The sequence below is a fragment of the Spinacia oleracea genome, chromosome 2, assembly GCF_020520425.1.
Source record: "Spinacia oleracea cultivar Varoflay chromosome 2, BTI_SOV_V1, whole genome shotgun sequence".
In the NCBI taxonomy this organism is placed as follows: domain Eukaryota; kingdom Viridiplantae; phylum Streptophyta; class Magnoliopsida; order Caryophyllales; family Amaranthaceae; genus Spinacia; species Spinacia oleracea.
This window is the reverse complement of record NC_079488.1, coordinates 72,913,883-72,931,995: the sequence shown is the minus strand read 5'-3', so window position 1 is coordinate 72,931,995 and position 18,113 is coordinate 72,913,883. Positions and strand designations below refer to the sequence as shown.

The window sequence follows — 18,113 nt, the reverse complement described above, 5'->3', positions numbered from 1 at the left end:
ATTTTAATTAGTCCGTCGTATCTTTGAACACATGAACAGTTAGTTATTTTAGTTTTGGGAATTAGAAACGGAAGAAACATTTAAGATCGTTTTTTTAGCAAGGTGGTACAGAATATATCATCAAATATTCAATATGATTTCACAAGATCTAGTTTTGTTCAAATAACGGATTCTAGGCAATTGATAAAATCTTCTGTTCAATCTAGAGATTGTTCGGATTCTATTATTACAAGGCTGTTAACAAGGAGAGCCTACTCACAGTTCAACAAAGCTCGGTCAATTTATTTCTAACATGTTTCTTAATTTAAACTTCATTAATCAAGTTCGTACTCGAGGCCATTTCCCAAGCTCGACAAGTTTAAAGCTAAAGCCTTTATAGGCTCGGTACCGTTCATTAACACCCCAAATAGTACTCAATACAATCAAACAATACAGTAAACAACAAGTTCTTTCCCTCTTACTTAGAGAAGAAAACCAGACAGTTCTTCACCACGAACTGATTGGCAGATCCCTAAACAGATTCAACGTGACCGAACAGATTGACTCTTGTAGAGCCAACGAACCAGTTACCCAATCCAATGGACCAACTCACAATCCCTAAACAGATTCTCTAGAGATCCCTCCCCATTGCTGCAACACTTACACATATCATCCAACTCCACTCCTATTGATTTGAGGTCCTTCCAAACCGAACTACTCATGGGTTGTACCCCTTGGAGAAAAGAATACGTACATGACAGTGAGGGATACCAGTAGATTATGGTATCAAAATTTCTCCACACTATTAAAAGGAATGCCATTGGTAAGGTAGGTTTAGTACCATTTGTGTTTCCACGTACCGAGCCACAGCTTCAAATGTTTTACTCTTCGTTAAATGCACTGTTTGAAAGTCCTCTTGATAAGCAACCCCGTAACAGTTTAAGATCTTTAATCAAGAAGCGACTTTGGTACAACAAATTAACAAACTTTGACACACTCAGTCTACACAAACGATGAGCCAAAGTACACAAAATAGTTTGAAAAGCCAATTTCAAACACTGTGTTAGATATTAAAATTAATTTGTACTTGAGCGTTACTAGAACTGCGTCATTAACAAAATCTCAGCAGGTCTCAAGAGCCAAAGAATTTATCTACGGGTAGAATAACACCTCCCTTATCAATTATTTTTTGCTAGGGGGCTGCCTGAATAACTACTCGATGTTACAAACAATGTTAATCAAAACCAATTAAAAACAAATTAAGGCTCAGAATATTGCATAATCTGCTCAGCGAACCACCTATATTCAATTTAAGCACTTCTCATACAAGAGGTGTCAGAAATAAAGCGAACCAAATTGATCAAAAAGTTGTAAAAATTATTGGAAATTGAAGAAATGAGGTCATCAGATAGGAGCGAAAGACTATTTGATTAACGTTAATCATTGATTTATTCATATCAACTATGCAATTTAAAATCATCCTACGACCTCTTAAAATTTGTTAATTTCAAAATCTAAGTTAGTAACGTTTATGTAATCTCAGAAGGAAGGCAGTAATGTTTATGTAATCATTTGGTTCTTCATACACTGACACATCATCACATATCGTCATAGACAAATTCCGATTAAATAATAACAGCTAATTTGAAGAAAGTCTCAAAGAGAAGATTAGGTGTTCAACATGTATAATTCAGACATAATTATCTGTTTTATTTATAATATAAGCATTGGCCAAAAATAAAAATAAAAATCAAACATCGTACATCGTACATATCGAAGAACAATTGAAAAAAATGAACCTAAAACTAGAGAAGAGGACTCGGCTTATGGGTGGTGATATAAGAATGGTCATCAAGGCAAATTGAATTGCTCTTATGACGAACGAGACCAATACATCTTCGTCATCGCCCTCGTTATTTGACTGAATCACAAGCAAGACGCCAAATGCAGTTTCGATTTGTTATCAATGTCAAAATCAAGTCACAGTTCAGTTTTAATGATCAGGTCAGACTTAATTAGTTAGTTTAGGTCACATCAGTTAATGTCATGCCAATAACAAATTCTATCGAATTAGATATCGGTTTCAGAAACTGACGGGCAAATTACAAAATGGAGATTCAACCCGGCTAAATAGAGTATACTTGAGCGTTACTAGAGCTGCGTCATTACACATATCAGCAGATCTGAAGAGCCAAAGAAACAATTTACGAGTAGAATAACACCTCCCTTATCAATTGGTTTTTGATAGGGGGCTGCCTGAATAACTACTCATAATTCCATAAATAATCAATTTAAATTATTAGTAGATGAGATCATCAGATAGGAGCGAAAGACTATTTGAATTACGTTAATCATAGATACAATCATATGAACTATGCATTTAAAATCATCACACGACCTCATCTGAATACATTTAAATTAGTAATAACTTTTATTATTACCAAGTAACAATTAAATTGTGTGTTTCTATAAGGCCTCATAGAATAGATTGTCAACATTTTAAGATTCGGACATATGCTTGTCTTTATTCAATTAAAATTAATCATAGGCCAGTATATAAAATCGATTACTCATAAATACACAAATTACTCAATTACTTCGTATCAACAACTAAATAAATTAGACAAAAATTAAGCAGCCATTAAAGTACGAAACTAATTTAAGCCTCACAGAATAAATTGTCAACAAAATTTGATTCGGACATATGCTTGTCTTTATCCAATGAAATTAATCATAGGCCATTAAATATCCAACGTAATAATAAAAAGAGCTAAAATTGGTTAAAACATTTAAAGTTTTAAAGTGCAGTGAAAAGGACTCGGAAATGGTTAAAATTATCGGCAAGGCGAAATTATCGCTCTTACGACGAACGAGACCTTAATATTTCATTCGTCATTGTCCTCTTCAATCAGCTGAACTATTCAGATTTATATAAAACTACACTAGCCACCCAGTAATCTACTCTATTGTGTAGTGTAACACCAAATCACATCCAACCTATCTCAATAGAACTATTGTAGAATTGAAATTAAAATCAATGTACTTTAGCGTTACTAGAACTGCGTCATTAACAAAATCTCAGCAGGTCTGAAGAGCCAAAGAATTCATCTACGAGTAGAATAACACCTCCCTTATCAATTGCTTTTTGCTAGGGGGCTGCCTGAAAGACTACTCGATATCATAACGAATATTAATCTAAACTAATTACAATCAATTGTTAAAATTAACACAAATTAAGGCTCAGAATGTTGCATAATCTGCTCAGTGAAGTACCTAAGTACTTCTCATACAAGAGGTGTCAGAAATAAAGCGTTAATCATCTTGGCCAATTAACTCAAATGGATTCAAAATTGTTAAAAAAAAATTGGAAATTTTTGAAAGCTTGGAAATTGAGGTCATCAGATAGGAGCGAAAGACTATTTGGTTAACGTTAATCACAGATTTATTCATATGAACTATGCATTTAAAATCATCATACGACCTCTTTGCTCTTTGAAAATGTTGATTTTCAAAAATAAAATTTTAAAATAGTCTCAGAAGGAAGGCAGTAATGTTTATGTAATCATTTAATTGTTCATACATTGACACATCATTACATATCATCACTGACAAATAAAGAAGATTAGGTATTTAAGCCAAAAACTAACGATTAATTTGACAAAAAATAAGTTTTGATTAGGAAAAAAAATTGGCCTCATAGAGAAGATTAGGTATTCAACATGTATGATTCAGACATATGCTTGTCTATTTTTTAAAATTTAATCATCGGCCAAAAACCAAAATCAAACAACAAAAATTGAAGAACAATCAGAAGGGGGGGGAAAATAACCTATAAATTGGAGATTGGGGAAGAGGACTCGGCTTATGGGTGGTGATATAAGAATGGTCATCAAGGCGAATTGAATCGCTCTTATGACGAACGAGACCAATATATCTTCGTCATCGCCCTCTTATTTATTCGATTGAACCGACGAACAAATTGAAAATCTGATGAGAGACAAAAACCCTAGATGAGACTGAATTGGGGATATGGGGGAATAGGAGGAGGAGGAGGAGGAGATTGTGACTGATGAGAAATGGATTGTGGCGGGTTTGTTTATAAGGGGGTGAGGAAAGAGGGGTTTGTTAGGGTTTTGTGTTTTAAACGGGCTTTTTATGTGATTAGCTTGTATTTTGAGAAGTATTTGGCCCATATGTAATTCAGCAAAGGTTTGAGTTCTTCCGTAGGCTAAAAGCTCTCTTGTGTTCGATCTACTTTGAGTACGAGGGTTTCAGATAAAATAAGTTTAGATAAATTCAGATAAGTTCACTTACCTGTTCGGCAAAATTAGCGGTAGCGGGTAGCGGTTAGCGGTTAAGTAGCGGGTAGCGGTTAAAGTAACGAGTAGCGGTGAATAGTAGCGGGTAACGGTTAGCTGTCAAAGTAGCGGTAACTAATATGAGTGTTCGGTAAAAATAGCGGTTGATATTATAAAAATAAAAATAAAAGCAAGAATATTATTTAAAACTTTATTATAAATTTGTCAAACGCTACCCGCTACCTTAAACGCTACTAATTTTAACGTTTGATAAAAGCTACCCAACCGCTACCTCAACCGCTAACCGCTACCTAAATCGCTACTTTACCAAACACTTACAAATTTTACAAGTAGCGTCTTGACTAGGTCAAAACGCTACCCGCTACCTCAAACGCTACCGCCGAACACGCCCTTAATGTAAGTTTAGGAAAAAAAAAATTAAGTCGAATATAACGGAACATGAACCAAATCTATCTATTTATGTACTTCCTCCGTTTTTTTTATACTCACAATGTTTGAAGTTTTACCACTATTCACATTTTTTACTTTGACTATTGTCGGTGATTTATATGAAAGATAAAATATAGTAATGTCTGATAGATTCGTCTCAATGTTTATTTTCAAAGTATCAACGTTCTATACTTTTTCTTAAATATAATTGAAGATATTAATGATCAAACTTGTGCATTAGCATGCGTGAAATAGACCAATCTTGCGAGTAAAAATGAACGTTTGAAGTACTATACAGCACTATTGCGTTAAAAAAAAAATCAATGTGGTAATAACAAATGTCACTTTATGATTAGCCTCTTTTTTAATCTATTTATTACATTATATTAAAACGGACACCGAAAATGACACATGTCACTTCATAGTGTGAAATTTTCTCGCCAATAACCCTTTTCCTAAAAATAACATATTTACTTTTTATTCTTTTATTCTCTCTCCTTTTATATAAACTGTTTATGTATGTATGACAAAAGAAAGAGGCTAATTATAAAATATGACAAAAATTAGATGATTTTGTTAATATTTTAGTCAATCATCATATCAATAATATAAAAAATATCTACTCAATATTTTGGTCAATTTAACTTAGTAACTAGTCATATCGGATATTTTAGTCAAATATTATATTAAAACATATGTAGTACTACGTATAAAATATATAATACTACGTATGTAGTAAGGAGGAAATTGCATATCTATACTAAATTGCATATCTATACTAATACATTAAAAAAACGTACATATGTAGTACTATGTATATATTAAAGCCCTTACTGCTGGTATGGGGGAGTTCTTGGAGACGGAGGATGATGTTATGGGTCTTGATCGATATCGGCGAATTAGAAGAATTATTGATATTAGCAAAACGTTGAGGAGAAAACAACGTGCAAAAGACAAACGTGTAACGAGATAAAAGTCCAATATAAGTATGAACGGTTACGTTACTTTTGTCTAGCGTGTGGAATTATTGGTCACTCTGAACGTGATTGTGTGAATGTCTCGGAGGAAGATGAGAAGAAGTTGGGATGGGGGTTATGTCTACGGGCGTCACCACGTAAAGGGATGGCTAAGGAGGCAGAGGAATTGGCAGCCATTACCTCAAGTCGTAGACAACTGTTTGTAACAAAAGGTGAGTGCTTAAGCGGAAGTATTGGGCACAAAGTGGATGTGAATATGCGCATCAATGGTACGAAGAAGGCTGTGAAGGTGGGTGGGGTTGCGGGCATAAGGGAGGAGGAAAATGTGCTGACTGGAGAGATGGTTACTGGGGTTAATAGTGTGAGGGGGGAGTTAATTGATGGAGAGATGAATACGGGTGCAGGGAGTAAATGGTGGGTGAGGAGAAGGTTGTGAGAGTGGGGAAGGAGCAAGGGGACTTGGCATATGATAAAGGTGTGAATATAAATGGGGCACATAAGGGGCTTATGGAGAATGGAGGTGGGGATGGGTTTGAACTGGTAGGGCTGGCCAGGGGGGTGGACTCAGAAGTTAATGCAATGCCCTTTTTATTTAATATAGGGGTAAATCACCAAGTTCCTCCTAATAAAGGTGTGAAGAAATTTAGGAGAGTAAGAAGGGAAGGGGCGAATGTGGAGGGTAATACTGATGCTGGCCAGGAGGATGCAACATGTGGAAAGAGGAAGGATAAGATGGATATTGACGGCGAGGAAGATGGGGGAAAGAGAACGAAGCAGACAAGTTGTGTAAGGAGCGTACAAGTAGCGGAGGTTGGTGTTGCCCAACCCCGCGAACAACAATGAAAATCATAACCTGGAACTGTTATGGGCTTGGCAACCCACTAACAGTTAAAGCCGTCCAGGACTGGTGATGGAGGGATAGGCCAGACATTGTTTTCGTCATGGAAACAAAAATTGATGCGGGGAGACTTGAATTGATTCGTAATCGATGTGGTTTTTTACAAGGAATGTGTTTGAATAGTTATGGGAGATCGGGTGGTCTAGGCTTTTGGTGGAGGGAGGACCTTAATGTGAGTGTGTGTTCTTTTTCCACGCACCACGTTATGGAAGAGGTTAGTGATGGTGTAGATGCGCCTAAATGGAGAGCAGTTGGGATTTATGGGTGGCCTGAAGTGGAAAATAAATACCATACTTGGAGTCAACGCTTTCTGGGATCTTCGATGTTCACTTTGTGTTCCAAGCTTTCGTTAATTTGGAAATTCCTTTTCTCTTGGTGTATTCATAATCGCCGCTTGTGGGGGATAAATTGGAGGGAGGTTTTCTCGGTGGTTGCTACTGCTGCTGCTTCAATTGCACCAGGGTCGTCTGTTTCCCTCTTTATTACTACTAAGAATGAATGTGTGGCCCGGACTCAGGCCATGTTTTTGTATTGGCGTCAACGATGTAAGGTTAAATGGGATGCATTTGGTGATACTCATTCTAAGCTTCTTTTTGCTTCGGTTCAGTCTAGGAAGAGGAGGAATTATATTCATAGCCTGCAAGATAGTGCAGGTCTCACTGTACGTGATGGTCCTCAGCTTTGCCACCTTATTTCGGAGTTCTATCTTGATCTTTTTGAAGTTCACAAACCTCCATATGATCCTCTTGTGTATTACTGGAGTTCTCTTCACTTGCCTTCTTTGTCATTTGTGAATCAGACCCTTATTATGGTTCCTTTTTCGGCTGAGGATATTCGCCATGCCATGTTTCATATTTTTGATAACAAGTCCCCGGGCCCTGATGGGTTCTTTGCCGCTTTTTTTAAACTTCATTGGAATGTTGTTGGTAGCCATGTGGTCCATGCAATTCAGTTTTCTTCTCTCCTAAGTGGGATAGGTTTTATGCTTAGGGATTGGAACCGCACCTTCCTGATTCTCCTTCCAAAAGTGCTTCATCCGAAGTTCGTCTCTCAATTTCGTCCGATTTGACTTTGTAATGTCATTTATAAGTGCATTGCCAAATGTATCACCTATAGGATGCGTCTGGTTTTTCCTTCCTTGATTAGCGATATGCAGAATGCCTTTGTTCCAGGTCGTTTAATGTCAGATGAATGTCTTGTATCCCATGAACTCATGTCTTTCGTGAATAGGGCTAAAGCGAGGAAGAAGTTCTTTGCTGCGGTGAAGCTGGACATGAATAAGGCATATGACAGAGTTCGTTGGGATTTTCTGTTCCAAGCGTTGCATGAATTTGGTTTTCCTCCTTACTGGGTTAACATTATCCGCCAGTGTGTTACAACGGTTTCCTATCAAGTCTTGGTCGATGGGGAGCCCACTCGGGCCTTCCTTCCCAAGTGTGGCTTGCGGCAAGGGGATCTTTTGTCTCCTTTTTTATTCGTCTTATGCATGGAAGTTTTTTCGGCTTTATTGCGTCGTGCTGGGCACCAACGCCTTATTCAGGGTATCTCGGTATGCAGGGGTGCTCCCGCGATTTCTCATTTGTTCTTCGCTGATGATTCTCTCCTTTTCTTTCGGGTTTCTCCGGAGGTTTGTGACCAGGTTATTTTGATCCTTGAAGAGTTCAGCTCTTTATCAGGCCAAGTGATCAATTATCATAAGTCCTTTGTCAAGTTTAGTCCCAACACTCCTCAGGATTATCGTGACTATTTGGCGGCCACTTTGCGTCTTGGCCAACGCCCTTCCCTTGGTTCTTATTTGGGTGTTCCGGTTGACTTGGGTCGTTCGAAGTGCTCTGCGTTCTTTGGCCCGGTGGATACTATAGCTCGTAAATTGGAGAACTTTTCGTCGCTTCACTTATCGGCGGCGGCAAAGTTGGTGGTCATCGACTCTGTGTTGATCTTCTTCTTTAGTTTTAGTTAACAACATTTGATTTACCTTGGCCTCAAAATAAGTAATAGTAGCATCCGTCACGCATACATTGGCAACAAGTACCAAAGAACATTCCTTTGTCGAACTAACTTGATCATTAACGGTAAAAACTCTTCAAATAACAACATATTTCACGGGCTAAATCTTGAGCAACCTCGAATGCAATTTTGGAATCAAGAGCATCCACAACTTTGGAACCCATGTAATTTTCCATACTTTTGTTTACGTCATCGTAAAAGACAAGGGATGGCTTGAAGTCAACCTTAAATCTATGGTTGAATTGTTGGATTAACTCGGTTAGGGTTCCGGGTTCACCCGTGTGGAAGGTGCTCTGTATTTTTAACAAGAACAGTTCATTTTCTTCATCGCACTTGAATAATCTTACATTTTTAAGACCAGTTAGTTTCTCTTACTATTTTCTCTTCCTTCATCCTTAATCTACTTGAAAAATTATACGGAGTACCAAGTAACTTTTTTGTGCAAATTGAAGTATAATCGGTAATTTTTTTTTGATGCAATTATAATCTGTAATTTAATTGTATTTATTTATAATCGCTAAAACAAAACCTAATATGTTTAGAACTAGGGAATTAATCCGCCGCCTACCAATTACTACGTGTAATATTGTTAAAACTTTCCTTAAAAAAACCCAAATAAAATTGATAAAACTTTCCCAAAAAATAAACAACTAAATTTTGATAAAACTTACCAAAAATAAAATCCCAAAAATTTGTTGATAAAACTTTACTTGAAAGAAACCCAAATAAAATTTGATAAAACTTTCCTAATTATAATTATTCAAATTAAACCGACTAGAAATTTAACTTAAAAGAAGCAGGCTGTCTTTAAATACCAACACAATCAGACATAAACCTTCATATATAATTCTTGCAAAAATCCTCAGAAAAAGTACAAGTATTTTTTCACAACTTTCATATTTTGTTCTGAAATACAAACGTAACTAATAGAGTCTATAAGTTGTCATAATTTCGAACAACCTTCATATACTAAGGATATTTAACACCAATGTCTATAAGTTGTCATAATTTCGAACAACTCCATCAACCAAATTACTTGTTATCCTGGTGTTATTCCTATACCTCTTATTCCTGCACCCATTCTCGTACATCCGTATAATAATTATAGTCCTACCATGGTGCAGCCGTACTATCATAATATGCTCCCATATTGTCCTATTCCTCAGCCTCTAATCGTCGACAACAACGGCGTTAAGTATTACAGTCAAGATAGTGATCAATTCATGACCAAGATGCCGCCTTGTTGAAGAAGAAGAAGAAGAAGAAGAAGAAGAAAGAACCTAAGAAAAAGGTTACTCGAGGTTTAATTACTTAAACTAGATTAAATGTCAAGATCACGATTTAGTTTAACTGATGCATGCAGATGCAGTATTAGAAATCTGTTTATGGTATCATTAGTGCAACTGCACAAGCTGTTAGCTGTGATGTGGATATTTTTTTGTAACGTAGATTTTCCTGTTTAGTTCATCAAGTACTTTCTTTGCCAGTTTCGTTAATATATTTTCGTATCTGTTTCTAATGCACATATTTAATCATCAATGTCTTACATCACTGTAAAAATTACTCCGTATAAAAAAGTTGATTTTTTGAAATTAAACCCTATACTATCACGTATCTAACATGATCTCATGTGATGCTACAAAAATAAACAAAGTTAACCAATGTCAAAAACAGAACAGTGGTAATAAGCTGCACAAAGATATGGATCGTTTTGGCAACTTCTGTACGTAGTATCTGATATCATTAACTTCACTCTCCCTAATACGGTAATGTTAGAAAAACTACCCGTAGAACATATGCTAATTTAACAAGTCATTTGATAAGAGTCTTGCCTTAAACCCTAGATGCTTAATTAGGGGTAGGTTTCCCTTAAGTGATACGTAGTACTCCGTAGCTTATAATACCCCGGAAGAGTACCAGAAAAGCTACCAAGCTTCACTGACAAAACACAAGCCACACCAGAACTAGACTTACTACTTCAAAACTCATACCCTTGACTTTCAACAAGGGATCCAAACAGACGCGCTATTTAACAAGAATTATATTGTACGGAGTAGTTCTGTGCTCTTTCAGTCCCTCTGTAACTAAATAATGCCAACTACTTTCTCATGTACTGAGGATAAATGGGTCAAACTGTTACTGCAAGTTACGAGTAATTCTCAAGGGAACAGGGGAAAAGTTGGTGATAAACATACTGGACATAAACAGAAACCTGTATTCATGTAACATCGTGCTTCTGATTTTGAACAACGCTACTACATCTACATTGTACAAGAAATTCCATAATATATATCGTAACCAAAAAAAAGAAGCAAACAACTTCAAAAATAATTAACACTAATGATTGGTCTTGACAAAGATGAATATAAACAGGTTGCATTGCGTAGTACTTTTCTCCACAAATTGAGACTTCTGGTTAACTATATCTACTTAACAGCCAATCTATAACCTAAAATTACCATCAGTCTCAGCTTCTGTTGGATCTTATTCTGTCAATATGTCCGATACGTGTATCCAACGTTGAGAGGATCTGTGGCATAGACATGCCACCAGACACTACGATTTCTGCAAGAACAAAACCCATAAACAACATATGTCGTTATGGTGAATCACATTCACAGCTCAAACCTTTCAAAGGTTAAATCATACTCCCTCCTGTCTGTAAATAATAGCCTGTGTTATTGGAGGTCCTTTTTTCAGTTATCCTTCATCATTTTTTCATCTCCACTGTACTAATGTAGTTTTTCTTACGTATGATTAATTTGTTAAGAGTATCATTAAGGGTGATTGGAAATATTTAAAGTTCAACTAACAAATTTAGAAATTAGTCAACTTATTTGAGACGGCCTAAAACAAAATGTGACCTACGGATTTTTTTTATTTTATTTTTAAGGACAGAGGGGGGAATACTTTGTGCAGAGAAAGTTCTCAATAGTAAATCCATAGTGATAAGGTGTTGCAATTCCAATTTAGAGAATAACAGAACTAATATACGTCATTCTACTGAAAACTGATCCTTTTTTTTCTTCATTATTGCTACAGAAAATCATCTCCAGAAAAAGCTAGAATTGGAAATTACGCAAAAGCACTCACCAATTCCTTCACGAACTGACAGGTTTGGTCTGATTACATCATTTGAGTTGACCAGAAAGATATCACCAATATACAGATGGTTGGTGGGAACATAAACACAGCATAGATCCTCCTCCCCTGAATAATTCTGCCATATTTACACAAGAGAAACCATACATCAACATGCAAGAACCATTATAACTCTTTAACTTTTCAAATAGGAGTGTAATGGCGACAGATAGCACAGCAAATTGGTAATCAAACATCAAAATTCTAATCCCCGAGGTTAACATGACTCGTATTAATCAAGTATTCTTTTGTCAGCAGAACCGAATAATCATCATCCCTATGTAATGGAAAATGTTTCTCTATCATTGTGCAATGGAAAATGTGCTAAAAGAAAAGAGAAAGGGACTCCAGAACAGGCACAAGCAATGCCTGTATCCAGCTATGCCTTGGCCCGTGGCTCTTGAGTAAGTTCGAGCATATGACACGTTAAACCATATATAGTAGCATATTCATCACTCATAGGTCATACCCAAAAGAAAGCAACTTTTCAAATACACACTACATCACTTGCAGACAGACTTCATCATTCAGCTTACAAGAAACACGAAGTTTTTGGCATATATATACATTCTGCGGAACAATAACTCTCGCGCTTCCAACTCCACGCACAGATTGTGGCTTAAGCAACAGAGAGTAAGGACTATAAAGTGAACATTGCAAGTGGCATGGAGAAGATTGTTTTTTATTATTTGAGGGGAAGGAGAAGATTATTTAAAGCAATGAGCTCCTTTTATTTTTTTAACTTGTGTACCTGCAGGGTAACAGACGATGTGATGAACCCAAAAGCATATTCCCCAATTCTCGGATGTCTAATGATGGCAACTTCTTTAAAGGCCTGTGTGTTCTGGTCTGAATAAAGACGAGAATCTTCATCAGTGTGCTTACTGAAATAATTTACACATAAATGAAAAAAGGAATTCAATAAGAAGTGTACCTGGTGATATTGCAGAACTAATTTGCTTTGAGGCATTGTAGATGTGACGGACAAAAGGCATCCTCTTAATAAACCATTCACCAAGGCCTAAAACTGATGCTCCCAACCATGACGACATGAACACACCCACCAAGAATATGAATGCTATTGAAGTTATGAATCCCAGGCCTAGTAAGAGGCAAAAAAAAAAAAGCATAAGAAAATTAGAATTCAAGTGTTTGATCTGACCAAGTGTGTCCAAACATCCTTATCGTTCATGTATTGACGCTGAAACATTGTGAAGCATATTGACATCAAGCAATACAATTGAACTGCAAAGTCGAGCAATCCAGAAGGCATAATCTGATAGTATTATCTTAAAATGCAAAATTTACAAAAACCTTCATGTATTGTGAGCCAACAAACTTCACTAACGATGCTTCCTAGTAATGGCAGAATGTACTCAACATACAGGGAATTCTGCAGCATTTTACTCTGAAGTTGTGCAAATGCAAATAGTACAGACTTGCAAAAAAACAAATGAAGCTTTTGCAAAGACAAAAATGAACTAGAAGCAACAAACAATTGGATTTCATGTTAAAATCGAATGAAAATTGTATAGAGAGGTCCTATAGAAACTGGCAAGTGACTTAATTCAATCTTCTGAAACCACTGGGATCGAGAAAGTGTGGCCTTTGTCACCAAGACACACCCTTTTCTCATACATACAGACAATCTTATGGAGTTACAAACATACAGAGTAGATAGATAGAGGGATGTTGGATTATGTGCAAAGGTAGCTTAATGAGCAAAGAAGGAATGAAAGCCACTGGATCAACACAATCCAAGGGCAATAGTTTTCAACCATGGATAAAAGTATGTGCATTAGTAGTGAAATGAGCATTTTGATGAGCATATTTAAGTAGTGAAAGTAAACCTGTGCACGAAAGTAAATGAACATTTATTCGCAGTCCGATAAGCATATGTAAACACGCATCGAGAAACAAAGCGAGATTCAGATCATGTAAAAAGGAACCTTAACGTACAAAGTAGGAACAAATAAGAACCAGAATCAACACAATCCAGATATTAGAGTTCGAATCATGATTTAATGGGAACCCATAGGTAGTGAAATGAGCATTTATTAATTAGCAGATCAAAGTAGTGAAACGTAACTGATCATTTCAGAAGAAGTGCAATAAGTAGAAGTGAATGTGAATCAAGTATCAAGTATCAAGTATCAAGTATCAAGTATCAAGTGTGCATTTACAAGCACTGAAATGAACTTTTCAATGAACAAAGAAGCAATGAGAAATCAGGTGCGTTTCTTAATCATAGGATAGAACTTCTTCCTCTGTGTGTTAAAAATCCTTCTTCGAACCCTTCCGTTTTATGGTGTGTATGGATACGTATGTATGTATGCACACACATGCTCACTCATGCGCACACACATGCACATGCACATGCACACATACATGTATAAGTTTGTTTATCAACTTATATACGAAGTATATTATATAATTATTATATGTAAATATGCACGTCAGGGGATAGATAACGTGGTTTTGAAAGAATGATATTAATCTATTACAGATGATCTAAAACATAACATCAATGCAAAAACACAGACCTATGACATCACTTGAACAGTTGAATTGAAACTCAACATGGCAAGAAACATTTAATAGAGGGCCAAGTGAAGGGTAACTAGACTAATATAAAAAGCAATCCTGCATCCCAGTCGTAAATGCGAAACCTAGCTTTCAATAAGAGAATTATTTACCACAGACCCAACGTCATTTTCACTTCAGAAACAGAAAATTGTGAAACAGAGGCTATAACTAAGGTCAAACGGTTGCAATTGCAGTTTCCGAAGATTAAGACAAAGGAATAGTGCGAAACAAGCATAAAAACTCACCAAAAATGTCAATTCCAAGTTGAGCATAGATAGGAGAAAAAAATCCGTCAACAAAATGTATGAACCACCAGGTTACGTAGAAAGTGACAGCTATTGGAAAAAGGATGACACTGCAAGTAAGAGAAACAAGTAATAACATAAATACTAGAAGACAGCAAGAAGCAGGGTCAATGAGATTCAACTAACTACACATACAAATACTTTAAAGAGATAATGAGACAAACATTATGCTAAATATTTTCTGCAAATAGTCACCGGCTTGAAATTTTGAAATCACAGCTATTCAAAAATTGTATAGTTAAACAACGTATGTGACAGAATTCTTCCAGAGCTAGTGACATGCAACAAGGTTCTACTCCACACAAGGCATAGTTTGACAATCCAATGCTCAAGTGTATGGCTCAGAAATCATAAGAAAAAAAATCACAATACACAAGGGCTCATGGATTGCATAGGTGTTTATGCATAATTTCTTCACTTGAGCATCCTATTCAACATTCTTAGAAATCATCGACTGCGGAATATCCATTAGCAAGTCCTATGTCTCTGTCTCCTCTCAGAATTCAATCTATGTCAAAGCAGACACATCCAAGAGTTCCAACTCGCCCAAGGTTTTAAGAAGCATGAAATTCCAGAGCCCTAAAGCCAACGCATATGTCTTCTTACATTCATAAAAAGGGCCACCATTTTAACTCTATATTCACACGGAATCTTGGAGCCAAACAACATCAACACAACTCCAATTCCTAACCCTAACAAGCTAAGAGGGACAGCCTTAGCAATGAAGTAAACAAACTACAATCAAGAATAAGGCTAGGAAAGTAAGCTATAGGTATCCAGCAAGAAATAAAGACTTAATCCAAAGAATATCCTTGGTGATGAGTTATGATTTTAACGCCTTTTAGATAATAACTAAAAGATCTACATAAAATGATTGAACAAGAAACAACGCAGGTAACTTCATTCCAGTTGAGTATAATAGTATTTATTGAGATAAGGCAGGACAACTTACCATCCAGTCATAAACTTCTTTGAAGCCCAACTTCGGATTATTTTAGAAAAAGTCTGTGAAATTAAAATCATAAGGTGTTAATTTTATAAGATCGATAAGAAGATCATGTGACCCTATGGAATCAGACAGAAGACAACAAAGGTAAGAAGGTTAGTACATCAGCAGACCTATTCTCATATGCACTAAGTCCAATAACAACTTCATTATAACATAAAGGAAAACTAGACATAGAATAGGTTTACAGAATGTTAAGTATACCCCTTAAACCAAAACATTTTACCATAAAGCAGCACTGTCAATATTACACAGTAACTCACTGATTCCTACTATCACCTTCTCCCAACAACCGTAACTCAAGATGAAACCATCAAGTTCTTTCAATATGAGCTTACAACAATAACTAGCTTCCTAAACCAACCACTGGGTCACAGCCCTTTTATATATACACATAAGTCATGGCCATAGGTGATCATCATTTAATCCACCAATCCTGGTGTGCATTTCCATAACTGTGACTTGTGAGGAACCAAAAGACTGTTTTTAGTCCCAAAAACCGTCAATTACAGTCAATAAACAACACCGTCTCCAAGCAAAAAAAAAAAAGCTGTGAATGTGAAGCAAAGACAAACCACGAACTATTACCCAAATAATTAAGCTATTAGATAGAGAGTGCAGGCACCCTTGCAAATTTCTTTCTATATTCACCCCTTCTCAAACACAGGTGGGAATCCAAACATTATCGACTTGAAAATTCCATCTCTCTCTCCTATGCGGCTCTACGTCCATTTGCTTCCCCTTTCTCTCCAAACATACCTAATAATGTATCTATATCACAAGCAATTATCTGCGCTAATTTGGCTATAGCAGCCAAAGGAAAAGTATGACAGAAAGGAATTAGAGGGAATAAATGGGAGTAGAAATAAACACCACGTCCCTAATAAATGGTGAAGTAAGTCAAATAGCAGAAAGTATTAGAATTGGAGAACACTTCCCATGGTAGCTCTTATCAAAATTCAAGGTAGCAAAAGTGGAGCTCTTATCAAAATTCAAGGTAGCAAAAGTGAAGCTCTTATCAAAATTCAAAGTAGTAAAAGTCAAGCTCTTATCAAAATTCAAGATAGTAAAAGCCGAGCTCTTATCAAAATTCAAGATAGTAAAAGCCGAGCTCTTATCAAAAGTCAAGGTAGTAAAAGTCGAGGTAGCAACAAAAGTCACCACGAGGACTCTGAACAGCTAAATGCCATTATATGCCTATACGATGATGAAATCTTGAAACTACTTAACCACCACACTGTAAGCCAAGGTTGTACAATATTTGAAATATGGTTTAAGTCAAGTCAAGATTTCACCATTGGTTCCCTTTAACAAATGTCAGTATGCCACTATATGGTGATGAAATCACTACACTTCAAAGAGCTCATACATTCTAACTGATGTTTGTACAAATCCCACATTTACCCTATATTGTTTCCCTTTAGTACCGCTTTAACGAATGTCATTCACTCTACCGGTATCCTAACCAATTGCACCAGTTTCAATGAAAACTAGCTAAGATAACCCAATTATAAGCAGAAATTCCCTATCAGTGATTGTATTAAAGATCAAACGCACCTTGTAAGTTAACTATACCAACAGAACAAACCATATAGTATATCAATCAATCAAAGAAAGAAAGCAAAAAGGAAAACAACAGTCAGATCAAAATTTATTCTCCAATATAGTATCCTTCCTTATATAATACTACTATGACGGTTTAATCCCACAATCTAATAATCCCCAAATCAACAAACTAGCAGCAGAAATCCAAGAACAACCAATAGCAAGTTTAAATAATAATAAAATACTAATTAAATATAAAAAAAAAATCAAAATACACCAAAATTCCCAAAGGCAAATGACAAATTGAAAGAAACCCAGAAAAATTAAAGAATACCCCAGATAGATCGAACAAGAAAGAGAGAGAAAGAATGACCTCTCGCCCAGAATGGTGGGAAGAAGAAACAGAAGGGCTAGGTTTAGCAGAATCGTCATGGCTACCGGAAGAGTCAGCGACTGGTATGAGAAGTTCCCGATCTCTTTCTCTACTGCTATTTCCCATCACCATCGCCGTTGATTTATCATCTCCCATCATCAAATTTGCAGAGTTCTGCAGCAACTGCAAGGTCTGCAACCCCCACCTCAATTGGAGCTGTTCTTATTGTTCTTCTTCAATGAATTGACTGAGTTGAGGAGAGAGAAAGTGATGAAATGAGAGAGATGGGTGCTTCAATTTAGCAAAGTCAGTTCCTAATCTCCTTGTCGCTTTTCCTTTTCTTTCTTTTTTTTTTTAAAAAATAAACTTTATTTATTTTGGGTTGTTCTTGTTTCTTGTGTGGCTACATAGTCTACGGAGGGAGGCTACATCGCTGGTAACCAGCGGCACAATTACCTCATACCCGGGGTAAAATGGTAATTTCGTCTCATGAGTTGAAAAGCCAAACAAAGTACTACATATGGACAACAATGACAGTAATTAGTACA

At 36.3% G+C, this 18,113-nt stretch overlaps 1 protein-coding gene and 12 non-coding genes across 13 annotated transcripts; all 13 read right to left on the bottom strand.

The window, feature by feature from the left end:
• Positions 1 to 1,059: 1,059 nt before the first annotated feature.
• On the bottom strand, positions 1,060 to 1,185 carry LOC130468392 (small nucleolar RNA snoR77). Its single transcript, XR_008928780.1, has one exon. It is a non-coding gene; the product is annotated as a small nucleolar RNA snoR77 (small nucleolar RNA).
• A 57-nt stretch (positions 1,186 to 1,242) lies between these two features.
• Positions 1,243 to 1,332, bottom strand: LOC130468369 (small nucleolar RNA snoR1). Its single transcript, XR_008928757.1, has one exon. It is a non-coding gene; the product is annotated as a small nucleolar RNA snoR1 (small nucleolar RNA).
• A 43-nt stretch (positions 1,333 to 1,375) lies between these two features.
• Positions 1,376 to 1,471, bottom strand: LOC130468358 (small nucleolar RNA snR60/Z15/Z230/Z193/J17). The gene has a single exon (XR_008928746.1). It is a non-coding gene; the product is annotated as a small nucleolar RNA snR60/Z15/Z230/Z193/J17 (small nucleolar RNA).
• A 323-nt stretch (positions 1,472 to 1,794) lies between these two features.
• Positions 1,795 to 1,889, bottom strand: LOC130468361 (small nucleolar RNA Z43). The gene has a single exon (XR_008928749.1). It is a non-coding gene; the product is annotated as a small nucleolar RNA Z43 (small nucleolar RNA).
• A 224-nt stretch (positions 1,890 to 2,113) lies between these two features.
• Positions 2,114 to 2,237, bottom strand: LOC130468393 (small nucleolar RNA snoR77). Its single transcript, XR_008928782.1, has one exon. It is a non-coding gene; the product is annotated as a small nucleolar RNA snoR77 (small nucleolar RNA).
• Positions 2,238 to 2,286: 49 nt separating this feature from the next.
• Positions 2,287 to 2,381, bottom strand: LOC130468357 (small nucleolar RNA snR60/Z15/Z230/Z193/J17). Its single transcript, XR_008928745.1, has one exon. It is a non-coding gene; the product is annotated as a small nucleolar RNA snR60/Z15/Z230/Z193/J17 (small nucleolar RNA).
• Positions 2,382 to 2,793: 412 nt separating this feature from the next.
• Positions 2,794 to 2,880, bottom strand: LOC130468363 (small nucleolar RNA Z43). Its single transcript, XR_008928751.1, has one exon. It is a non-coding gene; the product is annotated as a small nucleolar RNA Z43 (small nucleolar RNA).
• Positions 2,881 to 3,015: 135 nt separating this feature from the next.
• Positions 3,016 to 3,141, bottom strand: LOC130468391 (small nucleolar RNA snoR77). The gene has a single exon (XR_008928779.1). It is a non-coding gene; the product is annotated as a small nucleolar RNA snoR77 (small nucleolar RNA).
• Positions 3,142 to 3,216: 75 nt separating this feature from the next.
• Positions 3,217 to 3,306, bottom strand: LOC130468368 (small nucleolar RNA snoR1). Its single transcript, XR_008928756.1, has one exon. It is a non-coding gene; the product is annotated as a small nucleolar RNA snoR1 (small nucleolar RNA).
• Positions 3,307 to 3,369: 63 nt separating this feature from the next.
• LOC130468356 (small nucleolar RNA snR60/Z15/Z230/Z193/J17) lies at positions 3,370 to 3,464 on the bottom strand. Its single transcript, XR_008928744.1, has one exon. It is a non-coding gene; the product is annotated as a small nucleolar RNA snR60/Z15/Z230/Z193/J17 (small nucleolar RNA).
• A 44-nt stretch (positions 3,465 to 3,508) lies between these two features.
• Positions 3,509 to 3,590, bottom strand: LOC130468378 (small nucleolar RNA U83). Its single transcript, XR_008928766.1, has one exon. It is a non-coding gene; the product is annotated as a small nucleolar RNA U83 (small nucleolar RNA).
• Positions 3,591 to 3,832: 242 nt separating this feature from the next.
• Positions 3,833 to 3,927, bottom strand: LOC130468362 (small nucleolar RNA Z43). The gene has a single exon (XR_008928750.1). It is a non-coding gene; the product is annotated as a small nucleolar RNA Z43 (small nucleolar RNA).
• Positions 3,928 to 10,804: 6,877 nt separating this feature from the next.
• On the bottom strand, positions 10,805 to 17,943 carry LOC110801274 (protein LIKE COV 1). Its single transcript, XM_022006622.2, has 7 exons — positions 17,566 to 17,943; positions 15,594 to 15,646; positions 14,582 to 14,691; positions 12,685 to 12,852; positions 12,502 to 12,599; positions 11,703 to 11,829; positions 10,805 to 11,174 (listed from the first exon to the last, which is right to left on the bottom strand). The coding sequence occupies exons 1-7, from the start codon at positions 17,722 to 17,724 to the stop codon at positions 11,077 to 11,079; spliced, it is 813 nt and encodes a 270-aa protein (XP_021862314.1). The 5' UTR covers positions 17,725 to 17,943; the 3' UTR covers positions 10,805 to 11,076.
• Positions 17,944 to 18,113: the final 170 nt, after the last annotated feature.